The 13419-nt window shown below is 38.1% G+C and overlaps 1 protein-coding gene across 1 annotated transcript; it reads left to right on the top strand.

Moving 5' to 3' along the window:
* The first annotated feature begins 239 nt into the window (after window positions 1–239).
* cfap206 (cilia and flagella associated protein 206) lies at window positions 240–12816 on the top strand. The gene is made up of 12 exons (XM_028039956.1): window positions 240–391; window positions 553–636; window positions 2661–2751; window positions 3072–3260; window positions 4511–4678; window positions 6232–6446; window positions 7559–7678; window positions 9445–9643; window positions 9792–9932; window positions 10505–10698; window positions 10953–11096; window positions 12527–12816. The coding sequence occupies exons 1-12, from the start codon at window positions 284–286 to the stop codon at window positions 12752–12754; spliced, it is 1881 nt and encodes a 626-aa protein (XP_027895757.1). The 5' UTR covers window positions 240–283; the 3' UTR covers window positions 12755–12816.
* Window positions 12817–13419: the final 603 nt, after the last annotated feature.

Below are 13419 nucleotides of genomic sequence, written 5' to 3'. Positions count from 1 at the left end.
AGTGGCAGGCAAATGGAAAAACGATGAAATGATATTGTAAACTATTTTTTGTAATATTGTCTATAAATACCTAGACTTTTGCTCATCCGTTTTTTGACACGGTCTTCAACATAAAAAAACCAGTCTGGTTTTGTAAAATGACTGCTGTCCCATGTTTTTGATGCGCCTTTGTTCAACAGCGAGAACACAGCGGCAGCGTCCTCTAGTGGACAACGTTATATTTCACTGTTGCCATAGCAGCCGGTTATAAACACTACAGTATCGGCTTTGTACAGCAGCAGAAATGTTTCGGGCTCGGACAGAAAGAGTGATTAAAACCATCATTTGTGAAATAGTGGAGGAGTGTGTGAGGAGGGGACACTCGTTTTCTGAAACTCTGGCGGGATTCATGGTGAGGAACCCAGAGCCGCCAGCTGACTGGCAGATCACTCAGCACAACGGCTGCAAGTCTTTATGTCAACCAGCATTCGCTATGGAGACCATCACAGAACATTTTATTTCATAAAATATGTGCTCTGATATCCAGAATGTATTTGTTATGTTTCTGCTCAGGTGAAAGCTGTGGTGTTGAATCCAACAAACGGTTTTGATGTAGATCAGACGCTCTCAGAAGAAGACGTCCAAAGACTCAAACAGGTATTTGTGACGGTGCAGCTCACTCTGCAGGCCAACCAGGCTCCAGACATCAGAACATATACAGTAGGTGTAGTGATGAGTTTGGACTGTTGTCAGTGAGTCACAACACACTGGTGCTGCAATCTGATCATCCACAGCAGACTACAGCAGGTGAAGGGTTTTTTGGTAGATAAAACAAAGTTTAATCTGCAGTTCTGTCATAGCCTAAATCAGGGGTGTCCAAACTTTTTGCAAAGAGGGCCAGATTTGATAAAGTCAAGATGCCTGGGGTCCAATAGTTTGTTCGGACATTTTTTAACTACAAAAGTGTCATGCAAATACACACTGTTATAAAACAATTTTCATTGTCACAATTATCTTTATTTTTCAAATGACAAAATAACCAAATATAAGCCACTCAGGCAACTCTAAAAGCAGAAATTCTGCTTTTCTTTCATATCTGGAGAGTCAGATAACATTGAACAAACTGTATAAAATACCTTAAATTTACATGAGTTTAAAAATATCTTTGCCTCAAGAACATTTTAAACAGGAGTTATAAGTAATGCAAAGTTGTCTGTTATTATTAAATTTTAAAACAAGTGAATTTTGCTCTTGTCATTTACAATATCTTTCAGAAAGTAATAGTTTGTATCATATCTACAGGTTCATAACCAAATCTTACTCAAGAGTTTAATAAAAATAAGTGCCATAAATCCAAGTGCATAAATGTTCTTTTGGCTTTTCACTGCTGATAGTGACAGACGTTGCCGTTCAAAACACTCAGTTTCATGTCCTCAACTCTCAGTGCCACACTGTTACTGCCAGGCAAACATTTTTCTCAAATTCTTGCTTCTTCTCAGGGCAAAATGTTCTCCACCATTTTCATAACACAGTTTTGATAAATGTATCTTCAGTAAAAGGTTTGCCATGTTTAGCTATTAACATTAACATCGTAGCTTGCTTTGGTGGTATTTTCTTTTGACTCAGGCCCAAAGAAATCGCTGTTGTGATGCCAGTGCAGCTTGGAGCTGCTTTAGTTTTTCAGCACGGTCACTTCCTGTTAGCTTGTTGTATGTGTTAGCATGTTTAGTCTGGTAGTGTCCTTTTACGTCAAAATCCTTAAACAAGGCAACCATCTCATTACAAATTAAACAAGCACAATTGCCTTGATTTTCAGTGAAGAAGTGTTATAATTCCCATCTCTCTTGAAAGCGGCGGCCCTCACTGTAAACTTGTTTTCTTTGCAGTGGCCATGGCAGAAATGAGTGGAGAGCGGTTCGCTGCACGGAGGCAGACTGATAGTATTAAAGTGGTGCTGCCACCATTTGGTGAAAGGAGGAATTACAGTTTCAAGTTTTATGATTTATTTATTCTGTTTCACAGTGCAGGCGGGCCATAAATAATACATTATAAGACCGAAACTGCGGGCCGTATGAAATCTGACCGCGGGCCGTGATTGGCCCCCGGGCCGGACTTTGGACATGCCTGGCCTAAATAAACAAAACCTGGTCTAGTTAGGCAGGAGAGAAACTTATGGTATGATATAGAGACCAGTGTAAAGGAGTTCTGTTCGCCCACTGACTGCTGTTGGACAGATGTCCTCTCTCTAGATTATCTGTCATGGTGCACTTCGGTCATAGTTCAACAAATTTTACTTTAGAGTGAGTGAATGCTGCAGCTCAAACTCCAAGCTGGGTGAAAATGCACTAAAAGGCCTATGCTTTCTGAGGTGTAAGCAGAAACGCTATTTGCACCTGGCAGGGTTTTCAATGCACAAACTAGAAATAATTATTCCACCATTGTTTTGGCACCCATTCTAGCGTGTTTCTCTTATGCGTCACATGGAGTGCATACCTACTTTTTGCTCCACTGGCTGCGCTCAGTGCAAAGCAAAATCGTCATTGCCCAGAGCATGGGGCAATGAAGTGGAATTCAGAGCACAGTGGAGCTAGTGACACTTTTATTCTGAAAATCCCTCACAGGATCTTTTTACAGTAGATGTGAAGCAGCCATGCCTCCTAATGAATTGTTTCTGGTTGCAGCTCTGCTTAGATAAGCTTACAGAGGAAACCAGCCCAGGTCTTGACACCATCAAAATGCAACTTTATTTTGAAATGAATTATGCCTCTCGATGTAAGTATAAACTTTAAATCTGTTTTATATGTTTCATTGACTACTCTAGAATTTTTTCATGGGGCATAATTTTATCTTTTTATCTTTGAATGTATTTGAAAATGTTTTGATTACAACTTTGATATTGTTCATAGAATGATAGTGAGTCTATTTGTTCTAAGAAGAATTACTAACAATGACTGATGTCCAGGGTTACATTAAAATGAGAAACAATGGCTGTCTTCCAGTGACTCGGCACATGCTATACAAAAGGCACTATATAAATAATTCAGATAATCACTTTATTTCTTAAAAAGAGTAATAGACGACTTTTTATGCAGGTGAGTTTCTGGCAGAGATCCATCGCATACTGGAGTACAGACTCAGTGGAGTGTGTCGGGAGATTACAGACAATAGAGCAAAATCCAGGGATGATTTCCACACTCTGTACCATCAGATAATTACCTACATCCTGCTGAGATCTGCAATAGGTTCACCTGCAAATTTCAGCTGTGTACAAGACACTAATGGTGAGTCACGTTTGAACTGCAGCGTCAAGCAGCATGCTTGTAGCGTGCCGCTCCGAACAAGGTGATGGTTTTATGAGATTTAATTCCTTCAAAAGTCGTCCCATTCATCCCAGCACTGAAATCCACATGTCACACCAGGCGCTGAAACACTTAACACATCATTTTACAGTGTTTCCATTTATATGATGTGTTATGTTTATGCCAAATAAACATGTTAACAGACAAAAAACACATTAAATGTAAATACTTTTCATAATCAACACACCTTTTGACTCTTCAGAGGGGCTGTCAGTATGAAATAATATTTCTTGTTGCTCTGTGAGAAACAAGCTAACTGCTGTATTTGGGGGGAAACAAACTAACTTTTATGCAGCAGCAATATCAAAAATAAAAGTATACAGCTCAAACCAGAAGTCAAATACTTTACAACATAAACATCAAAATTATTGACAAAACATTCACATCAGCTGTAATAAGCACTTATGGTTATTCCTATGATTATGGTTACTGCTTCAACAAATGGAAGAAATTATGCTGAATGATAAGTAAATGATACTCTAATGTTAATGTCTACAAACTGCAAAAGTCTCCTCTTGGAGATTTGGCACCAACTTCACAGTGTGAGTTAACATACAGTACATATTTAATAAGTTAATACGTTATTTACAATCTTTTTGATTCACCTGGTCAGTAAAAAAAATAACTGCCAGAAAAAACAGCAACATCAACGCTGAGGAACACAGCAGACAAGTCTGGAGAGGTTGAAGGCAGAGCTCTGCTCAATCCATCATCTATTATTGGTGGATTGATGGATTATGGTACAACTGCAAAGGACATAATCCATCCGTCTTCAAACATCATCAGTTTGAAGTGGAGGTGGTTGAGGAATATAAATACCTCGGGGTTCATCTGGACAACAGACTGGACTGGAGACACAACAGTGAAGCAAGAAAGGACAGAGCAGACTGGACTTCTTCAGGAAACTAAGATCCTTCAAGGTTTGCAGCAGATGGTGCAGATCTTCTATCAGTTTGTTGTTGAGAGCGTCATCTCACGTAACTTTTTTTTTTATGATACAGAGAAAATTTAGCTTCTAACTAGAGTCAGAATGTTCTTTGGCTATTGCTATATTTCATCACCTTAATCCATGTGGCTGTGGAATGTGTCAGTTACTGTGGAGGGCATGTTGTAGTGATGATGATGATGATGATGATGATGATGGTTATCTTCTTCTTCTTCTCCTCTTCCAGCTGCGCTGCAGAGTGTCTTGCCCCTGAATGATCTGGGAGCGTTCCTGGTTCTGTTGAAGAAAGACAAGGAGCAGCAGCTGAAGGAGCTCACCATGATTGTAACAGGAATCCGAATCTTCAACGAAGCCAGCAAGCAAAACGAGGAACTTTTAAGCCTCCACAAATTAAGTACGTCTTTCAAAAGTTGATCTTTGATGAGTTATTTTTAAATAAAGAACTAAAACACATAAGCACACAGCTTAAAAATAGCTGACACAAATAGTATAATTAATACACATTATATAATTTCTTTGCATTTAAGATAAAACCGAATTAAGTAATCAGCTATTATTCTCATTAAGGTTCAATAAAATCTTGGTGCAACCCAAGTCACATTTAAAAGTAAAATAAATTTTTTTAAAACTGCCTAAAATTGATAAGTATTGTTTGACCAAGTATATTTTGACTAAATATACTCGGTGTACAAAATTCTAATCATTTGTGTGTAAAGTTCTTTGTTGTGTAATGTCTGCTGCTTGGTGCAGTATTTTGATTTGCTGTATTTGGAGGGAATATTGAAAAAACCCTGCATATGAATAAAAGTGTTGAACAACAGGATGTAGTGAAGCCAGTTTGCTGCTTGTGCAGTTTCAGCAAAGGATTCATGACCAACTTGCCTGAGTGGTAGGTTTTCACCATCCCATTGATTTCAGTAGCTGCTCCAGACCAGGCTAACAGCCAGGCTAACAGCCAGGCTAACAGCCAGGCTAACAGCCAGGCGGCGGCTAACAGCCAGGCTTGGTTAATACTGGAGCCTCGTCTGTTCAGTCAGAAACCAACCATGTTCATGATTCTGTCTTCTTATCTGTCTCATTTTGTCTTTTTTATTCAGTTGCATTAAATATTTAATTTTGGTATTCAGTCAAACACTGTTATTATTTTAACATTATGACAGTGGAATATACCCTTATCGATTTTAACAGGATAAATGTGAACTATCTCACTGTGTTTCTGAAGACCGCTGTTCTAAGTTTGACAGAAAGGCCTTTAATAGACCATTGCAGTGTTGAGGGGATTAGACAAATGGATCATAAAGAAACAATCAGTATTGTAATTAAGTCAAGCCAGTAGTTGTAGCATAAGTTATATACTTTACTGATTCATTTTAACTTAACTGAAGTATGCTCTCAGTAGGCTCGTCTGTAGTGATTTCTACTCTGATCTCAACATTATGTAGTCTTTCCTATAAGAAAACATGATGCAGCCATCAAGTTAGTGGACTAAGAATTCCAGCAGTCAGCCAGGACTGACCTGACTGCTGCTGACCCAACAAAGAAGCTGAGATGACATTCTCATGCTCAGATCCTCATAAATCAGTCCTTAACTCATATTTTATTAGCTTATTTAATAGTCAGATTTCTTAAGTGCTTGTTTTGTTGCTCTGTATGCTCTGTAATATTTTCTTTGTTTTATTAAAACAAGTCTCTTGCAATGAGATATTGGATCTCAATGAGACAACTTGTATAAATTAACAACAATTTTAAAGTATTTTTTATAAGTAGTTTAGTTGGACCCTCAGGCCTGACTCTGTTGCTATGAAGCCAAACACATTCTTGCTAATAATCATTTCCAGCAAATACTTAACAGAAAACTTTATACCTCCTACTTCTCATAAATATGTAAAATATTTTTCCAATGTTGTCCTTTTTCACTTTGTTCTGCCCTTTATGTTGTCCTGGCAGTGCCTGCAGTTCTCCAAGAAGCGCTTCAGGTCGGTGATAGAAGCATTAAGAATGAACTGAGCATCACACAGGATTTGGTGTGGAGATACACGGCTGTGCTGGAGAAGCTAACACACCCCAACATTCAGCCTGCCCAGTGTGAAATGCCCATCACCCAGCTCAAACAGGCTCTCTACAACGTCAGGCAGCATGAAAGTTTCCTAAAAATTTTACAGGTGAGAAAAAACTAGTCTAACATTAACGCAAGCCAATACTTGGGTTGTTTTTTTGGGCTATTTTGATAAGAAAATGTGGGCCAATATTAGCAAACAATGTTTCTTTCTATGTGAGGGGATGGGGGGCAGGGGGCAGGGGGTTATGTGGTGTTTGTTTGGTCATGTGACAGTGAGACTGCTGCAGTGGAGTGTCTAATTGAAGCAGAGACGCAATGTAGGCAGAGTGGTCACCATAAATTTACATGTCAAAAGGGTGGAGACACTCAACATTCATCTAGGCAACAGTTGGCCTGGAAAAAGTTACAATAAACTGCAAGATGAATATGACCCATATTTAACCCCACTGATCAATTTGTAGGAAAATCCCCCAAAAAACCAAGATATTTGAGTTTGTAAGATGCTGAAAACTTAAGTATTTTAACTGTGATTGTTAGGAGAAAGAAAAGTAATAAAATGTGGCTGTTAAAGAGATAAAAGTGTTTGTAAAATGTGCATTAATGACTGCTTATCAAATAGTTACAAATACTTGGCATGACAGTGATCCTGAAAAGGCTAATTCAGGAGGTGACTAACTGGACTGCAGTAACATCTGATCACAGACATGTGAGAACAAATTGATGAACAAACCGGGTTTCGTTTCAACAAGGACCAAAAGAATTCATCAAGAGTTCAGTGAAATGTTTCTTAAAAGCTTCATGGAATATCATAAATATATACTAATACGTGACATAAAAATAAAACCTCAGTTAAATATTTACATATTTACAGTTAAATTTTTAAAAGCCATGTCTGCTGGGGAGAAAAGCATAAGAAATTTGTCACCAATCTGGTTGTAGAAGAATTGACAGAATGTTTAATTATTTTCTATTGAATAAACTTGTTTTGTGATAACACACACATAGATAATCATATCAAGATATTTTAACGTCATTTTGTTATACAGCATATAGTATGCAATAAAACAAGACAGCATTTTTTCATGAAAATTAAACGGATCAGTAAAACTGATCAACAGATGAATCAAAAATGGTTAAAGACAGTTTATATGATACAAGTGTTCAACAGCAAAATATGTACTTAAGAATTAATATGTGTTTCCTCTTTGCTGCCAGTCTGATGTGAGCATATGTTGCCAGCGTATGGAGAGTCGACAGCCTAAGCTTTCTTCTGTGTTGAAGCAGTTGAGAGAAACTGTGCAGCCAAATATGGCCATACCAGGTTCAACAGTCTTTGTAAGTGCTTTACAGTTTACAGCGTTTCCTCCTTTTAGTGTACATGTTTATCATCTGAAATGAATTAAAAAACATGAACCTCGGAGGAGTCCTGAGTTATATTTGAGGTAAAAACACAAGAAACAGCGTTAAGCACACTACCTTCCATCTGTGGTGTGCTTTAGAACTAAAAGCCCTCAGTTACTCTGCTGCCTCAAAATAAATCCTCTACAGACCAACATCTACTGCTACAACAGCTAAAGCATCTTATAGTGGTTCAATACAGCACTCATATAAACCATCCACCTACCTGGACAAAGAGATAATATGGAGAGGGCTCATCCTAAGATTTATAATGTCCTTGAAAATATTTGAGAGCAAAAACCAGATTCTTAAATTCTGCATTAACTGCATAGATAATCCCAGACACACTGAGGCAGTACAGGCTTGCAGGATAAAGTTAACACAATGTTTTAAACTGACAAAAAGATCATTGTTGACGTCTGATCTTTGTTTTTCTACATTAGTAATGTTGCTCCATTGACTCATAAAAGTATTTTTTATTCTGTCACAGGCTCACACTTGTTTCTGTAGAATATTATATGTTTATCATACCAAACAGTTATGCTTACATTACAAACATCATGGTCCAGTTCTGAAACTAGAATAAAAATTGTTTACATTTTTCAAGATTATTGGACCTTAACCAAACTCAAGTATCACTGTATTTTCAGTATGTTGTATACTGTATGTATTTGAAAGGTGCTACTTTCCAGTCGAGCAAAACCCAACACCGCCTGTGTCCACCACCATGGACAGGCGGGTGGAGGTTTCACTTTCCTAAAATAATGGCTTAAGTCTTTGTTTTAATTTTTTTTTTAGTCTACATTAACTTTTGGCAAAAAGGTGGTGATTTTTTTAAAATCAAAATCACTTTTGGCAAAAAAAAAAAAAAAGACACAAAAGACCAAAAAATCACCATTAGGTGAAAAATTATAACTGCTGTTTTTTTTGGTCTAGCTAAAGGTCTTATCTGTGTCAAGGTACAGTAGGCACTTAGTTTGTAGCAGATCTGTCCATCCAACCAACCAACCAACCATCCAACCAACCAAAACTTAGCGTCATCATGTCAACACCGATCAAAATCAGCGCTACTGTATACATTCAAAATCAGTGCACAGTACTAGGCGCATACAGAGCCTTGAAAAAGTATTCACTTTCTTACAGATTTTCTGTTTATTGTCTTTTCTGTTCCATTTAAATGTTTCAGCTCACCAAACTAATGTTAATCACAGACAAAGATTACCTGAAGACCCCAAATTAGACAACATTATCATCACAAAATATATGCGTTGAATGTTCTGCTGTTGTCACAGCTCCCTGCATGGACGCTGCTAAAGGCTGTGTGTGCCACAGCTAGAGAGCGAGAACAACACAGTTCTTCAGTTAGAACAGCCACACACCTCCATCACACTGGAAGGTAAAAACTAGGCAATATTGGCCATCTTAGAAAATAGATTTAAAACAGCAGTAAGGTCAGAAAGACACTAAAACAGAAGTAAAAGCAAATGTCTCAGGTTGTGCCAAGGAATAAAAGTCTTTTTTACAGAGAGTTTTAAAGGGGCAGGTCTGATATGCAATAGGAGACTGTTCTATAATTTAGTAGCAGCAACACTAAAATCTGTCTCCTCTGAGCTTCATATTGCTGTGCATTGTGTCTTGTATATCTTTGATATTGTAGAAACAGCTACTACTGATCAGTTACTTATTGAACCTTGTTTTTTCAGCCGTTGTTCAAGGCTGTGACAAAGTTGTGGTTTGAGCTCCAGGATGAGGCAGAACTGCTGCACATTCTCAGTAACATCACAGTCGGTCTCAAACCCTTCCTCGTCTCCCAGGCTAAGAGGTTTTCGAAGGCGTATCTGAACAGCCTGCTGGAGGCAACAGAAGTAAAGACCGACGCCAACAGACTGGCTGTGTCCTCAGGTATGGCAATGTCACTAACTTAGTCAACCCTGAATGTACAAATGAAACATGTTGATCAAGTTTAGTTAAAGGCTAGAAAAGGAGACTTTATTGAGTGACAGTGGATTTGACTGTTCAGGCTTCTACTATTTTCTGATTCCTCCTCCAGATGAGCAGATTGACCCGACTCTGCTAAACACTCAGTCCTGGCTCCTGCCTCATGCAAATGACAGACTGAAGGAGCTGCCATTGGAGTACAATGGTTTCTGTGGTTACATGTTCGTGAACAGAGACGGTCTGCTACTTCCAGGTAGTGCTCACCTAAAACACAAAGAAAATCACATTCATCTCCTCAAAATAGAATAGCACTTTTATTGCCTTTGCAACAATAAACAATCTGGGTGCAATTCTCCAGATAAAAAACATCTCACTTAAAAAACTGCAATAAATAATTACTTATCCTTTGATAAAAGTTGACTTAAAACTGAACTAAATTATAGGCATAAAACTGAGCAGGTCAAATTGATCACAGCAGCATTCAGCATGGCTAATGGCTAATGGCTAAAAACTGTTTCTCAGTGTGGTGGACTTAATTGTTCATGTGTAGGTGAGATCAAACACTTTGATCAGTAAATCACAGAATTAGATAACCTTGTCTCCATTTATTCACATTATAAGAAGCTTCATTGCTGTACAGTCAGTAAGCTTTTCCATTTATTGTTGTCAAGAGTACAAATAACTACAGTACTGACATGCATGTATAAATACAAAAACATTTCTTTTTTTTTATTCCATGCCCCAATTTCATATCAGAAAGAAACTGGGAAGGGGGGGGGGGTAGTTAATTTGGGGCTTCAAATAAAGTAAATGCTATTTTTGCAGGAAATCCGTCTATTGGGATTCTAGAACACAAGGAGAGGTTCTATGCTTTCAGCTCCCGGGAGGCAGCTTTGGCATTTGCCTCCTCTCCAGATGACTTTGTTGCTCAGGTGGCAGAAAAATCCAAATTATTCCCAGAACTTTTCCAGCTTCTCAGACTCCATCAGCAGCTTCCCAGCTCGCGCTCATACTCTGAGGTTGGTATCTTTACCAGGGTAATATGGCTCTTTGTTCTTTTCTATAAGTTAGGAACATTTCACCAAGAAAGTAGTTTCGTTTTGAAAATGAGACTCCACAGTAAAATGTATTTCCCTTTTTGTGTAACACCAACTAAACTCTTCAGTTCCATAGTAAACTGAATACATCTTGAGAGCATATGATCTGTTCCCTTGTTAGCTTTAGGAACACAGCGTTCCTGATCTCAGCCGATGTCTCTGCTTTGCTTTTGCAGAAAGAACCAGGGCAGAGTTTATGGCCTATGCATATCAACAAGCGGGAAATTGGAATACAAACTGACACCCACCCAGTGGAAACACACATTGACAAGTCATACGAGTGGAATGAGTGGGAACTAAGACGAAAAGCCATTAAACTGGTGAGCCAGACCCATACATGTTTAACAGTGTCCACAGGCATGAAACCAAAATGGAGCGCAGCATATTGGATATATCTTTCAATGCATTAGCAATATATTTCCGTGTATGAAATTTAATATTTATATTTTCCAATGCATTATAAGTGTAAACCATATATGTGTACATGCACACCCCTACAGACACACTGATGTTTGCTACATGCAGGATGTTTGGACACAAAAGACCATTTTTGTCCATAATTTTGTTGATAGTAAAGGGGAAAATAATAAAAACTGTAAATAAAAAATGTAATTCAAAAGAAAATTCCAAGGTGGACACAGTGAGCACAGCCATGCCGTTCATCCTGCAACCAGGGGATCGCTGGTTGGATCCCCGTTCTGGACGCCTCTGTCATTGTGTCTTTGGGCAAAACACTTCACCTGCCCTGCCTGCTGGTGGCGCAATATAGCAGCCTCACCTCAGTCTTCCAGCCCTATGGCAGTCTACAATCTACATCAGCTTCCCATAAATAACAGTTCATATACTTGATATATTCTACCATGTACTGCCAGTATTATTTATGTTTCCATATACGTAAAAATATTCTGCTATATATCGAAGATACATATAACACATATTTACATATATGACCAATGCATTTTTCCAAATTAATCATATGACATTATGGTAGGTGTTTGTAAATATAAAATTAAAACTATTTTGGGATACATATAAACATACATTACAAATATATAATATATTGTATAATACATGAATCAATGCATTTACAATATACAGTACAGACCAAAAGTTTGGACACACCTTTTAATTCAATGAGCTTCCTTTATTTTCATGACTATTGACATTGTAGATTCTCACTGAAGGCATCAAAACTATGAATAACATGTGGAAATATGCACTAAACAAAAAAGTGTAAAACAACTGAAAATAGCCCTTATATTCTAGTTTCTTGAAAGTAGCAACCTTTTGCTGTGATTACTGCTTTGCACACACTCTGCATTTTCTTGATGAGCTTCAACAGGTAGTTACCTGAAATGGTTTTCACTTCATAGGTCAACCTGCCCTGTCAGTTTAATAAGTGGGATTTCTTGCCTTATAAATAGTCATGAAAATAAAGAAAACCCATTGAATTAGAAGGTGTGTCCAAACGTTTGGTCTGTACTGTATATTAGAAAATGTATTGTGAAAAGAATAGATTAGAATACATTTCCAGTAAATTTCCAGTAATACATTAGTAAATATATTTTCATAAGGGGTGGCCTGGTGGTCTGAGTGGTTTTGTAGAGTTAAGAGTTGTAGGTGATTAAGACCAAACTGATTTCTGCTTTGTATTTAATGTATCTCTAGTAGTTTGTGCTACTGCTGCAGCACAGATTGACATTATTTTATTTTCAGTCTAATAAACCTCTTTTGTGCTCCATAATCTAAGGCTAATATTCGGACTACAGTAACTCACTCAATGCAGACCAACCTGAGCCACATGAGACGGGACAACGTTAGCCAAACATGGCTGCCGAAGGAAGCTACCTCTCAAACTATGAGAGAGGGCGGGAGCAACGTCCCCAACCCTCAGACATACCTGCAAGGTCTGAGGGGGCAGAGAGATGCTGAGGTGCTGAAAGTAGACCTCACCAGACCTGTTGAAGAAAAACCTTGATGATAAACCTTCGATGAAATTAAAGTTACTGTGCGCAAATGATTTCATCATTTCATCATCATCTATATATGTATGTTTGTGGTTTGTTTTGTGCCTGTGTCTCTTCTAACCAGTTAATGGAATTGGAACTCAGAGAAGTTGGACTTAAACTTTCGTGTCGTATGACCATTTCCTTGTAATGTTGTACAGAACATATTTCCTCAGCAAATGTGATTTCAAAGTTTATAGAGTTGGTATGTTACACAGCATCTGGAGATTTGATATAGTTCCTACTTGTGTCTATAATCAGCAGTCTTCCAGTCTGACATTTATGAGAAGTTTCAGTCTGGATTTAAACCCAACACAGCTCAGCTCTGCAGGCTAGCAGTGACACCTGACACACTGTGGACTCTTTGGTCCTGGTTCTTCTGTGGATCATCAGATCCTGTTCTGACACTTATAGCATGGTGTATAGTCAAAGCTTCTCAGTCCTATGAGGGGAATTCTCCTTACAGCTTCCCTCTTCTGTCCCCTGAGGTTCCATCTTATGTTCAAAACTAAACTTGGCTTTTCCTCAATACAAGGCCAGTGTCCATATGGAACTAGCCCCAAAACAAACTCGAGCCCTTTTCAATGGTTTATGCAAGGTTAGATCCTGGATGTCCAGTAATTAAAATTAATCTTAA

This window comes from Xiphophorus couchianus, chromosome 15, assembly GCF_001444195.1.
Source record: "Xiphophorus couchianus chromosome 15, X_couchianus-1.0, whole genome shotgun sequence".
Taxonomy (NCBI): domain Eukaryota; kingdom Metazoa; phylum Chordata; class Actinopteri; order Cyprinodontiformes; family Poeciliidae; genus Xiphophorus; species Xiphophorus couchianus.
Note: the sequence above shows the minus strand (reverse complement) of the source record. Positions and strands in the feature narration are given on the sequence as shown.